The sequence below is a fragment of the Furipterus horrens genome, unplaced genomic scaffold, assembly GCF_987537825.1.
Source record: "Furipterus horrens unplaced genomic scaffold, mFurHor1.1.pri manual_scaffold_11, whole genome shotgun sequence".
NCBI classification, from domain to species: Eukaryota; Metazoa; Chordata; class Mammalia; order Chiroptera; family Furipteridae; genus Furipterus; species Furipterus horrens.
The window spans coordinates 7,354,416-7,373,658 of record NW_028327181.1 but is presented as its reverse complement, the minus strand read 5'-3'; the positions used below and the strand labels follow the sequence as shown (position 1 = coordinate 7,373,658).

Sequence of the window (19,243 nt, the reverse complement as noted above, 5' to 3'; positions counted from 1 at the left end):
CTTTTGCTTTTTTTGGCAGATGATTCCATAACTCTTGGCTTGAAGATGTAGTATGAATAGATTATCTGAGGCCCTCACCAAATTTGAAAGACTTGGGGATTTTTTTTCAAATCAGTAATTTTGTAGGGATTAGCAATGTATGAGCTTGTTTCTTAAGACCATCTCTTACGTTCTTAACTTGTATGTGATCGATTTGTCACTTCCCATCAGGGTGTTTCGCAGTCTTTCGTCAGTAAAATATCATTAACACCTGAAGTCCTTCCTGATGTATTAGAGCATCTAACGAGTACTTAAAAAGACATAACCTCGTCAGAAGCATCTCTTTTGTAATGTTATAATGATGCGGTTATTTTCATCTCTGTATTTGTTGACTTCGTTTTTATTCTCATTTCAGGCATAAACTTTTAAAACGTTGTGCCATAGGACCCAATCGACCTCCCACAATATCTCAACCAGGGTTCAATGCAGGACCATCATCATCTTCATCTTTACCACCTCCTGCTTCTTCTAAGCACAAAACAACAGAAAGACAGGAAAAGGGAGACAAGTTGCAAAAGAGACCCTTGGTACCATTTCACCATAGGCCCTCTTTGGCCGAGGAGTTATGCATGGAACAGGAGACACCGGGACAGAAACTAGGGCTGGCAGGGATAGACTCCTCCTTAGAGGTGTCCAGCAGCAGGAAGTATGATAAGCAAATGGCCGTGCCTTCCAGAAATACAAGCAAGCAAATGAATCTGAATCCTATGGATTCTCCTCATTCCCCTATTTCCCCTCTGCCACCAACACTCAGCCCTCAGCCACGAGGTCAGGAAACGGAGAGTTTAGACCCACCATCTGTCCCTGTGAATCCAGCCCTGTATGGACATGGGCTAGAACTCCAGCAGTTGTCTACTCTGGACGACAGGACTGTCCTCGTAGGCCAAAGACTGCCTCTGATGGCAGAGGTCAGCGAGACAGCCTTATATTGTGGGATTAGGCCCTCGAACCTGGAGTCATCGGATAAGTGGTGGCACAGTTTTCGTCTCCCATCCATTGATGATGTTCAGTTCCGGCCCCCAGAGCTGCAGGGTGAGAGGTGGGATACCAGAACGGAGGTCAGCCAGGAGAGCACCGCACTGCAAAGGTAAGGCAGCTTTCCGCGAAGAAGGCCACGGCCCCCGGCCCCCGGCCCCCGGCCCCCGGCCCCGTGAAGCAGGGGCTTTCTTCCTCCTCTTTCAGCCAAACCTTCAGATCCAAAATGAAAGAGGCTTTTCTTCACCCTTCTAGACTGCATTTGGAAAATGTTTAAAAGTCAATGCTTTGTCGTTCTCGGGGTTTAACAGCACATGTCATTATTTAAACATGTTGGCATATAAAGGTCTCATTGTGGCATTTAATATACTAGCATTCCTTTGTTTTGGGCCTGCTGTTTGTTAATCAAAGAATATAGCTTCATGAGACTTTCCATGTCGCAGTCAGTACGTTCTTTGTTTCTTGACACTTTGAAGGAAGGCTTTGTGTGTATTCAGTTACATATCATCTGTCTAGTAATAATACTTAATATTTATAGTGCTTTCGAGCTACTCATTCTCAACAGTTTGCACAGGCTATCCCAATCTTCACCACCACCGTATTAACTACTTCAATTTCATAGCTAAGAGAGAGACCAGGGACACGCTGTGAGTGAGTGACACAGATGGGAATTTGAACCTGAACCGTCTGTCCTGAGCCCATCTGTGCTTTTAAGTGGAATCCATGGAATCAGAGACAAAAACTTACATTCCTGACAAAGGCTACTGAGTTTTATTTAATTATGAATATAGTCACTAAAATTCTCTGTGTAGATGAATTGATTTTAAGTTTATAGTTTGTTTTACAAGTGCTTTAAATCATAAATGCTTCTCTGTTTACGACATTAACCTGTTTACTGTGTATTGTCTAACTTACCATTCATTTTCCCCCTTAGACTCCTAGCACAGCCCAATAAACGGTTTAAAATCTGGCACGGCAAGCAGCCGCGGCCGCAGCCGCCCCACGCCCTTGACCCGCTGCCCCTCTCACAGCCGCCTGGGGACAGTTTGGGAGAAGTCAACGACCCCTACACCTTTGAGGACGGCGACATAAAATACATCTTCACAACCAACAAGAAATGCAAACAAGGGGCGGAAAAAGATTCCCTGAAAAAGAATAAGGTACCGTTTACCACAGAGTCCAGCACGGTGTCGGTTTCAGTCCGTGTCAAGGCAGCACACGTGGGAAACTCTGCGGGCAGAATGTCTGAGATGGTCTTGCCTCACTCTGTCCCCCACCCATGCTCTTGGTGCTGCTGTAGCGAACAGCGCATCGTTCCCTTTCATGTCACGGCTCACCTTTGTTTAAAAGTCGGCCGAACATAAACGAAGCCTCATGCTTTCCAGGCTATAGCTTGCACAGTGCATGTTTCCTCTCATATGCTAATTCTTGGTGGCCTATGCTCCCTATTTATTTCTTTTAATTATGATTCCAAAAGACCCAAAATGTAAAGACAGAATGTTGATAGCAGTATCTGTTTGTTGAGTGCTTACTGTGTTTCCTGCGCCAAGCGCTTTTCCTCTGTATCTCTCTGCGTTAATATCAGCACCTCTCTAGACCATGTCAGTATCAATTTCGCTGATTTCATTGCCATAGAAATGAGCACTGGGGGTGTCTGCTGTCTTTAGCCTTAAATTTTAAAACATTGTAAAATCCTGGGCCATTTAAAGAAGTGTTTTTAGCACAGAGGAAATAAGATCATTAAAAGAGGCCGGTATAATCCAGGAGACTGCTGCTTAGACTCCTTTACGGAGATCCATCTGGATCTAGAAAGCCCGAACCATAATTCAGTATCCAAAATGTTGTTAAAGGCAGCTTTTGACACCATGGCAGGTCTGTAATCAGATGCCACCAGTGCCATTTAGGCATAAAACCCTGACTGACGCAGAATATTCCATAGGCTTGAGGGAAGAGTGTGGGGGTTTTGATTCTGTTTAAATTCACGGACAGGGACATATCTTTTATTTCTTCTGGTTGCATAGACCATGATTTATCATACTTGTGCTCATAGCAAGTTCCATTCTGCCCTCTAATGCTTTGTGTTCTCCCTCATATTCCACACTTTGGGTTGGTGTTCATGTGTTTTGTTTGGCTGAATTTATTATACAGTCAGAGGACGGATTTGGTACCAAGGATGTCACTACACCAGGTCATTCCACGCCGGTGCCTGATGGGAAAAATGCCATGTCTATTTTCAGTTCTGCTACTAAAACAGGTGTGTACAATGATTATTTGCCTCACTTGGATTGTTGCTAAAATAAAATGTGAGGGAGATGCTTCTCAATTTAAAATTACCTTCTTATTGTAATAATAATTTGATCTCATCTTTAATATATTTTTCATAGTTTGTTTTTCAGTTCCTTTCAAAACTGATAAACATATTTGGAAATAATTGTCTCTAAATTTAACTGGAAACATAGGGAAAAAATTTGCAGGCAGGTGTTGCTCATTGAGATCCATGTCTTCTCCTCATTTCTTCTCCCTTAACGAAGTGGCTCATTTTGTGTCTTCTGTCTCCTTTTCCGCAGATGTCCGGCAGGATAATGCTGCTGGCAGAGCTGGCTCCAGTAGCCTTACGCAGGTGACAGATTTGGCACCTTCCCTGCATGATTTAGACAACATCTTTGATAATTCTGATGACGATGAACTTGGGGTGAGTCTGCCATAGCTACACAAACAAAAATGTTCGTGAATGGAAGGACTTATGTTGGTGTCTCAGTGTTTCTTTACGGTTTGGTCTGCTGAACTTGGGGGCTTTTAGTTCAGGTTCTTGACTGTTCTTCAAAAAGTATTTCTATATTATGAAAGGATTCAAATAGTTATTAATGTAGTTTATAACATTCCTTGGGTTTTATTGGTTGATGGCTTTTCTTTATTAATGTTATTCCTGGTGTAAATACTAAGATCTTTCTCAATTTGTTTTTAAAAATCTTCTTAAATATAATAAGACTAATAGAAATGTATTATGTAGTCCCTTTAGTTGTACATTTGAGAAATATACAAGTATGATCTAAAGTTTTTAAGGTTATGGCATTATAGTAGCGAAACAGAATTTATGCACAAAGAAATTAAATAATACAAGGCATCATGTGATTCAAGTGACAGGTAATAATTCGAATTCTTTGGAGAACAGCAGTGCTGAGTCAGGAAATGTGTCCTTGTTCCTCCTCTCCAGTCCAGTACCTTTGAGCCAATAGAAGTGCTGTTATTTCTGAGCTACCTAGAGGTTAGTAAGATAGGCCCTCTCTTCAAGGAAATAAATGTATTAGCTTATTTTTCTTCTATGTATTATCTTCCTTCCCACTCACTTATTTTACATATTTGTTATTCGTTTGATGATTAGTTCCTTTATGGCAGGTACTTGAGGATACAAATAGCATTAAATTACCATTCTTATACTTGAAACACCCACAGACTTCAGGAGAAATAACATATCAATAAAGTTAAAATTATACTTATTGCTGTGAAGGGAGTAACTTGAATCTAAAGATGCTGGACACTCAAGTACAAAATGACAAGCAAACAGTTTTTAACTTAAGGATGGAAGGTTGAGTAGGAATCAGATTTCTAAAGCCCTTTCTCACTTTAAAATAAAATGTATCTGATTAACAGATATTATACATCATTAGTATTTTAAGTACTTAGAAGATTATAAGTTTGTAATGGCCTCGAAGAGTGGATATAACTTGTAATGTGGGAAGACTGGGTTAGTGGGATGCGGGGGAGGGACATTTGTTTGAGCCTGGAATGAGCCTTCGTTATACAACAAGAATAAACTAGCTGGGCTTTGGGTGGTAATGACCAGACCATTCCATTGGCCCGTTTTCTGAGTGATGGGTAAGATTGATGGGACTGGGAAGGGTTTTAGCCATGCTCAGTGCTGTGGACTTTGAACTCAACTGGTAATACATGCGGCTGAAGGCTGCTGAGAGAGGAACTGACCTGGTGGAAGTGCGTGCTGGCTTTCATCAGTCTGATACACAGGAGACAGGAGCACCTGAGAACCTGAATGCAGGCAGTGGTTGAATGAAGGAAAAGGGTGTGGCAAACTTTGGCAGGAGAAAGGACACATTCCCTTATTGCTGATCCAGGCACGGGAAATTCCGTTTTAACTTGACGATCTCCCTAAAGCCAAGCATTACCTAGGACTGGTTTTAATGATCCTGATGGTTAGGTGCTTTGCTGGTGATGGTGGGAACAAAGCATGAAAAGACAAGGAATTTTAAAAAGTAGAAAGGGAGAAGTAAGGAAAGAATTAAAAAAGCACGCACTGTGGAATAGCTCGGTGCTGTTCGTGGTCGCTGCCCCCAGTGGCTGTGAGCCCTTGTACTTACTCTCTGTGTGAACCACCAGCTGCTGTCGGGCTGACCGAAGCAGTGTTTACTGTGTTTCTTGAATATATTTAGTAATGTCACTGTACAAGGAGAGCTGAACATTTTCAATCTGATTTTTGTTTCTCTGGGATAACTGTTTGTACTTGACTCTGATTTTCACCCTGGCATTTAATCACGGGAAGAGTCTACCTTAGACTCGTTTTGCTAATTCACTTCAGTGATATCTGGTGTTGGGATGCCGTTGTCAAAGTTTTCATCTCAGATGTCTTTGAATTTAATGTTACGTTTTAACTCTCTGCCATTGAATGAGTATACATAGATAAAAGGTCTTCTGCTTGTGAGGATCTTTGTTTTATTTTGCTTTATTTTATTTTCTCTTGCCACCGATTTATTTGAGTTGTTAAAGATAACCTTGCCTACTAAGAGACTATTTGTTTTCAACAACAATAACCACAAAAAAAGTCCTTCTGTGTATATTTCAATATTTTATGAGCTAGGGTTATTTTTTTACAAAGATGAATAGGCACTGTGAAAATAGGAGAAGATGATATATCTTTTGTGTGTGTGTGATGAAAAATAAAATAATTGTTTAAGAGGGCTTGAGGTCATCTCTTTTAGCTGCTTTTCCCCCAAACAGAAGAAAAACCAGACTGATAGCCAATTAGTACTGGAGGCACCAACCTAATGTAATTGTTGTGTTCCTGAAAGTCCTCCCTGATGATCTGGGAGGGGAGATCTGCTTGCAGTCTGCAAGCTCTGCTTTGACGACACAGCCTGCCCTCACCCGGTCCTGCGAGGCTCCGTCACACAGGCCCTCACACTCGAGAAGCTTGTGCCATGTCCTTTATCTCACTGTCCTCTGGTACTGCTGGAAGTTCACCTGTGAGCGCTTAATAAGGAAGCATCTTTTCTGGTCTTAGGCTGCATCACCTGCACTTCGTTCATCAAAAATGCCTGTGGTTGGGACTGAAGACCGACCTCTTGGGAAGGATGGGAGAGCTGCTGTTCCTTACCCACCAAGTAAGGAAAGGAAACTGAGCGTGGGCTTACTAGTGGTGTCATGCATGTAATAGCATGCTCAATGGTGCCTTATCTGACATCCCCCTCCTTTTTTATTTTCTTTTAACAAAATACTAACTATGAATTAAGCTTGTATAGATTGGCATCCCTAAGATGGCAGGCAGCTAAGAGACCATCTTAATTTGAATTCTTTTGCCCTTTGTTTTCAAATTAGGAATGAACTTTTATGGGTTAAAATGTGGAAAACATGTTCTAGGTTTGTTTTTCTAATAGCCCTTTCCTAGTGCACAGTGATTTTCCAGAATGATCATTCCACTGTAAGAACTTGCATAAAATGTTTTAATTTTCATAAAATTGATTCACACAAAGATGAGTACTGTTTGTTTTCTGTGGGTTTTTTTTTTTTTTTTTAACCTGATTTATACTGAAGTTTTTGTGGTTCCTTTTGAGATCAATATTATGTATGCTGACAAGAAGAGAAACTTCCTTTTTCCTTGTTACTGTTTTTTGTAAACATTTTTATTTATTTACTTTTAGAGAGAGGGAAAGGGAGGGAGAAAGAGAGGGAGAGAAACATCAGTGTGTGAAACATTGATCAGTTGCCTCTCACCCTGGCCCACAACCCAGGCATGTGCCCTGACTGGGAATCGAACTGACGATCTTTTCGTTTGCAAGCCAGTGCTCAGTCCACTGAGCCACACCAGCCAGGGCACTACTTATTCTTTACCCTAAGAACTCACATTATTCTACAGGAGAAAAGAAAGTCAGATTAGCTTGTGTGGATACTTTGAAGCAGAAACATAATCCTATTGCAAATCATTCTTTAATACCTTCTCATTAACTGTAGCTGGTAATGAGAGCAAATTGAGGGGAAAAACCACCCTGTCATAGGGACGAGTCAGAAAGTTTTATGAGACTATAAATGTAGAGCTGCTTTGCTCAGATGTAGACGTGTGAGATACACAGAGATTGGGTTTTGACAGCTTTAGTAGATCCATAGCTTTTTAAAATATGCAGAGCTTTCTCAAGCATGACATGTATGAAAATGAATAATGATAGCGAGCCAGTTGCTGTAGTTTTTTTAATTAAACATTTTTCTTTTTTTTATTACTCTGCACTGCAGAATTTTACAAACATGGAACTCACAGATTAAAAGACCCAGTATTAAAGTAGATGGACATGGACTGTATCAGATGAATGACTTTTTTTTCTTGTATTATACCAGTTAATCCTCTTGTCTTTTTGACATTAAGTGGCATGTGGCAATGTTACATGTTAACACGTCTGATAACTTGTCCAAGCTGATTCACTCACAGACCATCCTGTGGTTAGTGTCATTGCCCAGTAGGGTAGGTGGTGTACTCTTATTATTTCCCTCATTTTTTATTCAACATGGGTATTTTAAAAGGAAGCTCCTCAATATTTTATGATAAAGTACAGTTTGTAAAAATAATGAATTTGAAATGTAGCAAAAACATTAGCATCAGGAAAATACAGATATATAAGATTCAAGCAAATTGCTTTGGTGTGTACAAAGTATACATGTATATGGGTGTACACACAGGATTTCCCCCCTAGACACAACAATGAAAACAGCATGGCAATAGCTTTGCTGTACGTCGGGGTGGAGAGACAGACATAAAATATAATGTCTAGGACAACACCACCATCCAGCAGAAATACAGGGTGAGCCACAAGTGAGATCCACACACGGAATTTTAAATTTTCTACTAGGTACCTTTAAAAAAATAAAGTTAATTTTAACAATACATATTAGATAATGACAGTATCCAAAATAGTGTCATTTTACAAGTAATCGGTGTAAAAGATATTGATATATTTTACATTCTTTTTCGTACTAAGTTTTTGGAACCTGGTGTATGTTTTACACACACAGGCACATCTCACTTGGGAAAGGCCCCGTTTTGCGCGCTCCATAGGCACATGAGGCCAGTGGATCCTGAGCTGGACAGGATAGGTCCGTAATTACTCATTTGAGATTGTAATAATGAAGAAAGTAAAATACAGTAGGTATAGTTTAATATCAAATTAAGTACCCAAGGCCAATAAAGGGTAAATTATTCAGAATTTCATAATTGTTCAACTACGAAACATTGTGAAAATTATTGAATCCAGAGATACTTTTACCTTTTTTCTGCCTCTGTATGGTAGAGGCTTTCCCCTCCCCCCATAGACAAAGGAATGAAGCAAAGCCTGGTGAGAATCACACATCTAATGAAGCCTTCCTTTTTCGATGAAGGATCTGAGGTCCCAAGAGGGGACGCGACCTGAGCATAGCAGTGCTGTGCTGGGGGCACCTGGGCTGTGGAATAGCTGCTGCTCCTCCAGACAGCTGTGCCTTAGACTCTAGCCCAGGGGAGAGCGCAATGCCATCTCCTTTGTTAATTTCTGATTCAGAGCTAGAAGTCACATCATCATCTATTCAGTGGCTCCTATGTGCCTGTTTAAACGTTGAGGTTGCTAAAAAGAGCATCATGATTGGAAATTAGGACAACAGATGCCATTCCAAATCACTGACTCAAAAGTTGTGGCTCCAGATTTATAAATGAATCTGCTGTACAGGGCACCCTCTAGTGGCCAAATCTCACAACCACAACTAGAATTTCATTACATGTACTCTTAGACTTTGTTCACTTAATTAATGTGAGGCCAAATCATAAAGGATCAAGAGGACAGTGATAAATTCCCAGGAAAGTGTAACTTTCTGCTGATGGCCTTCTTCTTTGAGATGTCCATTATTAGTATTCTACTGTGTAACTGATCTGACCGTTCAATTAGCATTTTTTCTGATGCCAAATAGGGTTCCTGGCTATGAACTGGGATTTTTTTTGTATTATAAGTCCTGCCTGTTTAAAAAAATGGTTCCTTTTCTTTTCTCCTTCCTTCCTTCCTTCCAGCAGTTGCAGACCTACAAAGGATGTTCCCCACCCCTCCTTCTTTGGAACAGCACCCTGCATTTTCTCCTGTGATGAATTATAAAGACGGAATCAGTTCAGAGACAGTGACAGCATTAGGCATGATGGAGAGTCCTATGGTCAGTATGGTTTCAGCACAACTCACTGAATTCAAAATGGAAGTGGAAGACGGCTTAGGAAGTCCCAAGCCAGAGGAAATAAAGGTAACTGCCAGTATATTAACTTTACCAAGCCGGAGTGGTTTTCAAGCAGATTCACTGCATCTTCTTTAAAATAATACTGTCTTTATAGCACATATACATAAGTTCCTAAGAATCCTCCGACCTGGATCATGAGGTACATTGCTTGGTATATTAATTACAGTATCTTTGGGTTAATTCAGAAATTTTGCAGTAGCATTTTCTACTGATCAGATAAGAGAGATACCGAGTTACAGTCATTTTTGTCACTGCCCTGCTGTGTCCCGAGGTGTTTACCAACATTATCACCAACCCCATTTTGTTGTTGTAGGACTTCTCATATGTGCACAAAGTTCCAACTTACCAACCTTTTGTGGGGTCCTCCATGTTTGCCCCACTGAAGATGTTGCCGAGCCAATGCCTGCTACCTCTGAAGATACCTGATGCCTGTCTGTTTCGGCCTTCGTGGGCAATTCCTCCTAAAATCGAACAACTGCCCATGCCACCCGCAGCCACTTTCATTCGAGATGGCTACAAGTATGTGCTGTGTGTAGTGGGATTTCTATCTCAATTAACTATTTATTTAAAATTATGACAGCATAATATTTGATACTTGTACTGGTCATTCATGTTTCTGTGCACATTATTCTGTGTGGAAAATTTGCATTATTTTCTAAACCAAATTTCATGTATATGGAAAAATTAAGGTTAGTTGTGTAGAGAATCGTGGTGTTCATACTCATTCAATGTCAAATCAGTGTTTACTACAGAATCAAGCACTAGATTCGATTGGTAATATTTTAGGGAGAGGGTTGTGGTGAGTACTTTGTTTTATGTAAATTGCTGATTTTTAAATGTTTTTACTTAAGGCCCTTTAAAACGAAGTATTAACATAGACAGTATCTCTGTCACTGACCCCGCCCCGCATCATATAAGAAAGCAGCAACAGAATTGTGGTATAGGGGAAGGAAAAGGAGGTATTTAATGTAGCTTGGACCTATTTCATACTGTTCAGAAAATGTACTTAAATCAACAGTGTAGAATCAGGTTCCTGTATGACTTACCAACTTCTTAATAAAGTAATTTAAATGCTTATTAAGTAGAAGGCCACAAACTCCAATTTCTTTGTGAACCAGGTAAGCGATACGGGGATGAAATGGACTAGATAAAGCAAAAGACTTGGCACAGTGTCTTTGTGAGGACTGTGAGGGACAGCAGGTGCCAGCAGCATCTGGGATGAGCTGTTGAGAGTCCATCCCATTTAAAGAGACATTTGCTATTTAATTGCAGCAAGTTAGTTGTTCAGGCAGGAATGTGGGAGACTGTGGAGGGCTGGATTTTTATGTAAATTTCCTTTTGAAATCTGTTGACAGTTAATTCAAAGTTTGTTGTCAGTTAAGTCAAAGTGGCATTTTGAAAGCCAATAAGGCAAATTTGTGGTACAGATCCAGTCTGTGGGGTACTTATTTGTGACCTCATATAAAACCATCTTGATGATATGAGCTTTCACGTCAGACAGGCTTTTATGCTTACGTATGTAAAGTCAGTATTGGAGTGAAAACCTGGGGCAGAGGAGTAGTATGAAAGAACCCTAGTCCTGGGAAGGTATCACGAGTGTCATAGAACCCTCGGAGGAGCCTGCCTTTTTTGTTTATTCTGTTTGACTGTCTTCCCTCCTTTAAAATGGATCATCCTGCCCTACTTCTCACACGGAATTTTGAAAGGTCCCCACAACTAATGGCTGTCAGAGTGCTGTGGAACTGACGACTCCCCAGCGCGGTGAAGGCGTGCGAGTGCCTGGCTTGCTTTCTGGGGCTGCGGTCCAGTCCTGCTGTAGCTGACTTACCGAGAGATGGGGGTGGCCAGCTCAGAAGGGGTTAGCAAGCGGACAGTGCAGCGGCCTCCGAAACCCAGTTGACACTTGAAATCTCTACACACATAGGCTCCTCAAAAAAACTGACATGAAACCCAGTGTAGTATGGTAGTTTTAAATAATAAATAATTTAGATCGTTGTGTTTAGATCTATTGAATCTATTATTTGCCATGAAAGATTCTTGGTATTCTAAGCTGCCACTGTTCCTAGAATTCTGTGTGTCTGTATCTGTCCTTCTTATAGGGCACCTGCTGTCCTCATGTTGTAGCTCTGTCCCACGTGAAGTGTGGCTAGTTGAGATCAAGACCAAATTTTTACTTTTATTTAAGTTAATTTAAATTTAGCACGTGGAGCTAGTGCCTACCTTATTGGACAACACAGTTCTGGGGTATGCAAAACCCTTCTGCTGTGGTTTCCATCGCTCTGGACATCCCTCATAAACCCCCCCCAACACACACACACACACACATACACACACAGTCACACGCAGTCACACAGTGTACCAGCATTGTTTGCATGATGCCTAGCGCACATACTGTGAGCTAACTTTTTTCGTCCTCTTTTTCACTGTTGAACATCCAGCACTTAGCATAGGACTGGCACTCAGTTCGTTTTTATTGACTGGGAGAAATCAGGTTACAATATAGAATAAACCATTCTTACTACTTAGGTGAGCAATTTAATTATTTATAAAGTCTTTTCCGTTAGTAGTCCTCGTTCTTTTCTGATCTGAACTGCATAATAATTTTAGGATTTTCTTGAACAGGAAACTTTGAAAGGAGTCCAATTAGAGTAAAGATCATTATTACACACATTATTTTGGTCTTTGAAATAGCAGTGATTACTAATCAAGGTTTCTGGGTCATTTTTTATCTGTGCTCAAAAATGCCAGTGTGCCTCTGATTTAAAATTTCTTTACAGAGCCTGATTTGGATTTTCAGACTGATCGTTTAGGCATAGCTAATTAAAAATCACAAGAAAATTATTTGAAGAGCTGTTACTTTATGAATATGTAGTTTATTGGAAGAACATTAGTTTAAGCACATTATTAATAGCTTTTAAAAGAATACTAAGCTTAAAAAAATCTGTGTTCTTTTGATACTTTCTAATTGGAAAAAATGGTCTCATATGCTGGTTTGCATGTATCTCTTAAGAATGTACATCAAAAAAATTTTCTTCAGTAATAAAACAGCAGAACATTGCAGATTCTGTTTTGTTTTCTATGTGGTTATTCCAAAAAGAAGTCACTACTTATGAGAAAATAGCACAATGCTTTCAAATCTGGGAACTAAAAATAATTGTGCTATAGGCAATGCACAGCATATTGAAATTAACAAGTGAACTAGAATTGCCTTCCACCCCACAGAAATTTTATAAGTTTGGAAATTATAATACAATATGTGTACTTTTGTGCCACCATCTAATTAATAGTAAAGCCTATTAACCGCGTATGTAATATTTTTATTAATGGTAGTGTAGGACCAGCCAGTGGGTTTCCTAAAATAGAATTCCCTCATGGTCAGACATTACTATTAAAATGCAAGCCTAGATAGGACTGCATTTTGAAAGTTAGAAAAATGTTAAATTTTCATGTGCATTTGATTATAACTCCTTTAGAGTCATATATAGATTATAGCCTCAGAGAACAAGTACGCCAGCAGACTTCCGATTTCCAAAAATGACAAAAATGTAATTGCAAATTAGATGGAAATTTCATCCTATGGTGTTCTAGCTAATTTAACATCTGAACGCATGTGTTAAAGTTCCATTTAGTAGTCGTCATTTTCAGAATTACATTGACCAAACCCAACATCACATTTTCTGTAAAAATACTAAAAGTTCCTTTAAAAGATTAAGATGAGGATTGCTTAAATGTGAAATAAGTAGAAGGGAAGTGATTTATTATTCACTCCTTGTTTTTTGCTTTCTCAAATACTGCACTGACTCCTTTGAATCCTTTTATATGTTTTTAAGAGAAAATTGAGTATATCAAGTGATAGCATGCATAAGTGCTAAGAAACGCCCAGGCCAGGTCAGGGTGGTGGTGAGTGCTCCAGCGTCTGTGACGGGCCTCCGATTCTCGTTGCAGTAATGTGCCTAGCGTCGGGAGCCTAGCAGACCCAGACTATCTGAACACGCCGCAGATGAACACACCCGTGACGCTGAACAGCGCTGCCCCGGCCAGCAACAGTGGAGCAGGTGTTCTGCCATCGCCAGCAACCCCTCGCTTCTCTGTTCCCACGCCACGAACCCCCAGGACCCCAAGAACTCCCAGAGGCGGGGGCACTGCCAGTGGTCAAGGGTCTGTTAAGTATGACAGCACCGATCAGGGGTCACCAGCCTCTACCCCCTCCACCACGCGGCCCCTTAACTCTGTGGAGCCTGCCACCATGCAGCCAATTCCTGAAGCCCACAGCCTCTACGTCACCCTGATTCTCTCGGACTCTGTGATGAACATCTTTAAAGACAGGAACTTCGACAGCTGTTGCATCTGTGCCTGCAATATGAACATCAAAGGGGCAGATGTCGGGCTTTACATCCCCGACTCTTCCAACGAGGACCAGTACCGCTGTACCTGTGGGTTTAGCGCGATCATGAATCGCAAACTTGGCTACAATTCAGGACTCTTCCTGGAAGATGAGTTGGATATTTTTGGGAAGAATTCCGACATTGGTCAGGCTGCAGAGAGGCGCCTGATGATGTGTCAGACCACCTTCCTTCCTCAGATGGAGGCAGCCAGAAAGCCCCAGGAGCCACCTACCAGCCTCCTCCTCCTCCTCCAGAACCAACACACGCAGCCTTTCGCTTCGCTGAGTTTCCTGGACTACATTTCCTCTAACAGTCGCCAAACTCTCCCCTGCGTGAGCTGGAGTTACGACCGGGTGCAAGCAGATAACAATGATTACTGGACGGAATGCTTTAATGCCTTGGAGCAGGGCCGGCAGTACGTGGACAACCCCACGGGGGGGAAAGTGGATGAAGCGCTGGTGAGAAGCGCCACCGTGCACTCCTGGCCGCACAGCAACGGTAGGTGCCCGGTGCCCTGCGGGGGGGTCTCGGTGTGGTTGCTCCTGCGCTCCCCTCACTTTGCTCTCGGACGGGATTCTACCTTTCATGTCTTCCAAAATAAGACAGCTAAAGTGGGAGCTATGTTCATATCATCCTAAAGTTAAGGACTGGAGGAATGTTTTCTATCGAAACACCTTTGGAGAGGAGTGATCATTTAGTGAAAATTTCCTCTTGTATTACTTCACAGAGGCATTTCATATTGGAAATCTGTGACTGCAGAGTACCAGAGTCTTCCAGAGTATACAAACTCATAATTCAGGCACCCTTTCATGTTTAAATCCACTCATTCTTCTAGGTCAAGTTTCCGTGCTACTTTAGAATCATATATAGTTTTATAGCCTTGGTTACGGTGTATTTTCTCCTTCCTCTGGTTTCTCAGTACTTCCTCTCTGCTGTCGGTGCTGTGGTCACTGGGTCCTGTCACTGGCCCTTCTAGTAGGGAAAGCTCCAGTTGGCGAACATTTCTGGAGTTCAGCTCTCAGAGTGCCAAGCAACTTGCTCTGTCCTTCCCTTATTCATTCACTAGCAGCAGTGTGGTGCATCCTGCGGGATTAAATGGTGACGGACACAGACAAGGTGCCTGCCTGCAGGGGAATTTCTAGTGTGTTCTGGAAAATGGGCATAATTACACCAATGCACATTATCAAAAACCATTGCTAGTGATGAAAGCATGGAGTAGGAGAGCCACCCTGGGCTGGAGGTCAGGGAGGACTTTCCTGAAAAGGTGGTGACATCTGAGACCTCAATGATGAGTGCAGATTAACTTGGTAAAGAAGGTGGGAAGCAAGGACTTGTGTCCCAGGCAGACGGAGTGGCAAGTGTGAAGGCTCAGAATTACACAGAGCTTGGGGCCTTCAGAGAAATGAATAGAGGCCAGGCAGGGCTGGGTGAGACGTGCTGAGGATTCAGAGAGCCCTAACAAGTCATTGGTGGGTTTTATGAAGAGGCATTGACATCAGATTATATTAAAACAGAAAATAAAAGTACTCTTACCCCAACGAGGGCTGTGGATTAGAATAGGTTTGGGGTGACTAGGGAGATACTGTAGTAGACCAGGTAAGAAACAATGGCTTGATGAGTGTCTTAGCAAAGAACTTAGCAAAGAAAATAGCAAAGAAATGGAAACATTCAAAAGATGCTCAGGAAGCAGTGCTGCAGGACTTGGAAATGGGTTGGGCTTCGGGGTGGGGGGGTCTCAGAGGGAGTGAGATGTTAAGGAAGATACCCAGGTTTGTGACTTGTATCCCTGGACAGACAGAGGGGTCATTCCGAGGGAGGTAGACCAGGTCTGAGGATAAAGTTCATAAATTGGGTTTTGGAAATTTTAAAGATCCTTTTGAGATACCCAGGTAAAGCTGTCAGGTAGACATTTGGAACCTGAGGGGCCCGGTGCTCGGGGGCAGGGGGTAGTGGGCGCCTAGCTACCAAGTCAGGGGCACGGAGGAGGAAAGTGGGGAGCAAGGGGAGGGCCTGGCACAGGCTTGCTGAGCTCTGCCGCGCTGCCGCACTTCCAGGAGAGTGGCGTCAGCGAGCACCGAGGTGCAGCTGAGCTTTTAAGGTGAAGGGTGGTCTTGTACGGGCAGGGAGAGCTGTCGCCGTAAAGTGGGGGGAGCAGAGGCCAGGCCAGAGGGAGTGCGTGAATGAGACGTGGACTCTGCTTCTGAGCAGCTGTCAGCCTCGTAGGGGAGAAGGTTATGGCAGCTTCATAAATGTGGTTTGAACTCTGGAACAATAAAAGCCTGCCCAGAGGACAGAGATCAGTGGAGTAGCGAATGGCAGGTGTATTCTGCACGGGCCAAACAGGGACACTCCTTGGAAGTGGAGACTCCTAAGGAAGTGTTCAAAAGTCACACTCATTTTTATGACTGCTTAGGTTTAAGCAGAGCACCTATACTTACAGGCTTTTAATTAATGTCTGCTGGATGAATTTATGAAGTAAAGAAAGGACATTCTTTCCCCTAAAGAAATGTGGATGATATCTCGGTGGTTCCTTTTACTAGATAGTGACCTCCAGACAGAAAAGCAATCTGTGTGGGAGGAACAGTAGTGACACATCTGGATGTGAAGAACAGCACCTTTTATTGCAGGGGAGGCGTGGGTTCCAAATTCAGGTGCTTGAAAGTACTAGACATCATGTAAACGAGTGAGGCGGGCAGCCAGGTTTGCAAACAGCAATGCGCTGAATTGCGTTCTTCCACAGCACACGTTCTGTTTTGTATGCACAGGAATGGGGTTGACAGACAATTATGTCTGCTTTTAATCTGGTTCTCTTGGTCTGTCATTTTCCTACTTTTGATAAAGCCATGCTGCAAGACGTACATTACTGTTTTCTTTACTTGTAAGAAAGAAGAAGCAGCACAGGCTTGAAATTAAAGATAATTAACACTGCTGCGGCCTCTGGCAGGCAGCAGAGGGGACTGTGGAGAAGTCCGAAGGGGACGGCTGTTCCTTGGCTCCAGCGCCTGGTGGCTGTGCAGGATTATGGTCTCGGCCCCAGGGTTGCCAGGTCTCCTGGTTCTTAAGAGAAGCTAGAAATCCATACTGGTGCATGAAATTTCCTGGAGAATTAAAAATAACTCTGTGGCCCACCAATTTGTAACCGATGTTTGATTTAAGGACATAATCTTAAATGTCTCTAAGAGCCCTGAGTATCCTGTGTTTCAGATTTCTTTCATAGATAAGTCTTAGATTTTCATCCCTGCCCCTTTCCTAATCAGCTAGGAAAGTAAGAGGAAGGAAAGGTCTTCAGGAACCCAGCTGTGCAGATTCATAGCCGGTCACCTTGAACTTAATTAGTTCTTGCAGATCGTTTTGAGAATTTGATGAGCATTACGAACCTTTTCTCCTGGGAAACAAATAAACACGTTCATGCCCGTGTGCATGCAGTTTTGCATAGTTTCAGAAGTTTTTCACATTCTAGATTAAGAAGCCCTCCTGCCAGCAGGGAGAATATTTGTTCTGGTGAATCCCCTCCCTTCTTCTGTATACTGTCCTGTCGTTGCGTCTGCTGTGGTTGTCTTCTCTCCGTGGAAGGGTTTCTTCTCCGTCATGCATTTTGCATTTTGTGAAAATATTTTATAGTAAGAGCATTTTTTAAAGTTTTCAAAAGCTTTTAAGTTCCCTTTTCCCCCTTACCACAAAATCAAACCATTGATGTTTATAAATTAAAGTTATACAATAATTAAGAAATGTTTGCAGCTCTAGTGAACAACCTTGGAAACATTGTATGATTTTAAAAAGTCAGGTCTATCCATCTTTCCACTTTCAAGCACTAGTACAGTTAACCTCTTTATTTAAATAGAGTAACCTATTTTCTCGTGTTATTTCCAATAATAAACTACTTTTTCCACTTTAGCACAAGAATATCTTCCCTATTGACTCCTAAGTCAAGTATTTTAGGATCTACTAAAAAGAGACTACCACCAATGTCTTTGTCATGGACTTGAACTGCGGTCCAAAATGATGGCAAGCACCGTGGCTGGTGTGGCTCAGTGTTTTGAGCATCGACCTGAGAACTGAAGAGTCACAGTTCGATTCCCGGTCAGGGCACATGCCTGAGTTGCAGGCCAGGTCCCCACTTGGGGGTGCACAGGAGGCAGCTGACCAATATTTCTCTCCCTCTGTTTGTTCCTCCCTTCCCCCTCTCTCTAAAAATAAATTTTAAAAAGTTTTAAACAAAAATAAAATAGCAGAGAAGAGTGCCAGTCTAGTCCTCCTTTATGATTTTTGTTTCTTTTCATTTACTGTCTGTTCTAGTGCTGGACATCAGCATGCTCTCCTCCCAAGATGTGGTCCGTATGCTGTTGTCCCTGCAGCCCTTTCTCCAAGACGCCATCCAGAAGAAACGCACGGGCAGGACCTGGGAGAACATCCAGCATGTGCAGGGACCACTCACCTGGCAGCAGTTCCACAAAATGGCAGGCCGGGGCACCTACGGTACTGTCCTCCCCGTCTGAGCTCCTCTCCCCTTTCTGTTCCACGAAGGGCAGTGTTAGTTACTGTTGCGTCCTTGCTTCACTGGCGAAATAGAATCTTTTTCTCAATGACCCTTAAGTTTCATGGTCTCTCTGTTTTCCAAAAGCAGCACTGAAGTCACGTTTTCTAAGTGTTGGTGGCATAGTCAGGGTCAGCGGGGAAAAGAACCCCTGAGCAGAGTGTGTATTAGGCTCTCGTCTTCCTGACCCTCGTTGCGTTTTCATTTGGATGGACTTCATAGTCAGGGACAGAGGGGGCGATGTGGTGAGGCTTGGAAAGGGGACTTTAACTTGCTTTACTCTGCCCCCTGATTTTACTGAGCCTTTATAACCATGGTCTGACTCATTTAGTTAAGTTCTTCATCTGCGGCCATTTAATGCGAGGATTTGGAAAATATTTAAAAGTATCGTAAGGCCAGAATTAAGACGGATGCCCCAGGAACGTCTAAATTGGCCAGGCTGTGGGAAACAGGCCGTCAGGCCCCGTCCTGAACTGCAGTGTCGCTTCAGGTTCGGAAGAGTCTCCGGAGCCGCTGCCCATCCCCACCCTGCTGGTGGGCTACGACAAGGACTTCCTCACCATCTCGCCGTTCTCCTTGCCGTTCTGGGAGAGGCTGCTGTTGGACCCATACGGGGGCCACCGGGATGTCGCCTACATTGTGGTGTGTCCGGAAAATGAGGCCTTGCTCGAAGGAGCCAAAACTTTCTTCAGGGACTTGAGCGCTGTATATGAGGTGAGAGGGATCTGAGCAGAGTTTCTATAAATGAGGCCTCAGATTGTTTCTGGTTATGATTAAATTTTAA

General features: G+C 42.5%; 1 protein-coding gene across 2 annotated transcripts in view; it reads left to right on the top strand.

Moving 5' to 3' along the window:
• Positions 1 to 19,243, top strand: part of MED13L (mediator complex subunit 13L) — a 244,806-nt gene that overhangs the window by 202,740 nt on the left and 22,823 nt on the right. Inside the window, exons 10-19 of one of the 2 annotated variants that reach the window (XM_090290784.1) lie at positions 395 to 1,126; positions 1,949 to 2,174; positions 3,163 to 3,268; positions 3,582 to 3,706; positions 6,308 to 6,407; positions 9,329 to 9,546; positions 9,854 to 10,059; positions 13,486 to 14,423; positions 18,222 to 18,401; positions 18,950 to 19,173. In XM_090290784.1, the coding sequence (XP_090146910.1) occupies positions 395 to 1,126; positions 1,949 to 2,174; positions 3,163 to 3,268; positions 3,582 to 3,706; positions 6,308 to 6,407; positions 9,329 to 9,546; positions 9,854 to 10,059; positions 13,486 to 14,423; positions 18,222 to 18,401; positions 18,950 to 19,173 (3,055 nt within the window). Of the gene's footprint in view, positions 1 to 394; positions 1,127 to 1,948; positions 2,175 to 3,162; positions 3,269 to 3,581; positions 3,707 to 6,307; positions 6,408 to 9,325; positions 9,547 to 9,853; positions 10,060 to 13,485; positions 14,424 to 18,221; positions 18,402 to 18,949; positions 19,174 to 19,243 lie in introns of both variants that reach the window. The other variant, XM_090290783.1, reaches the window with a different exon arrangement.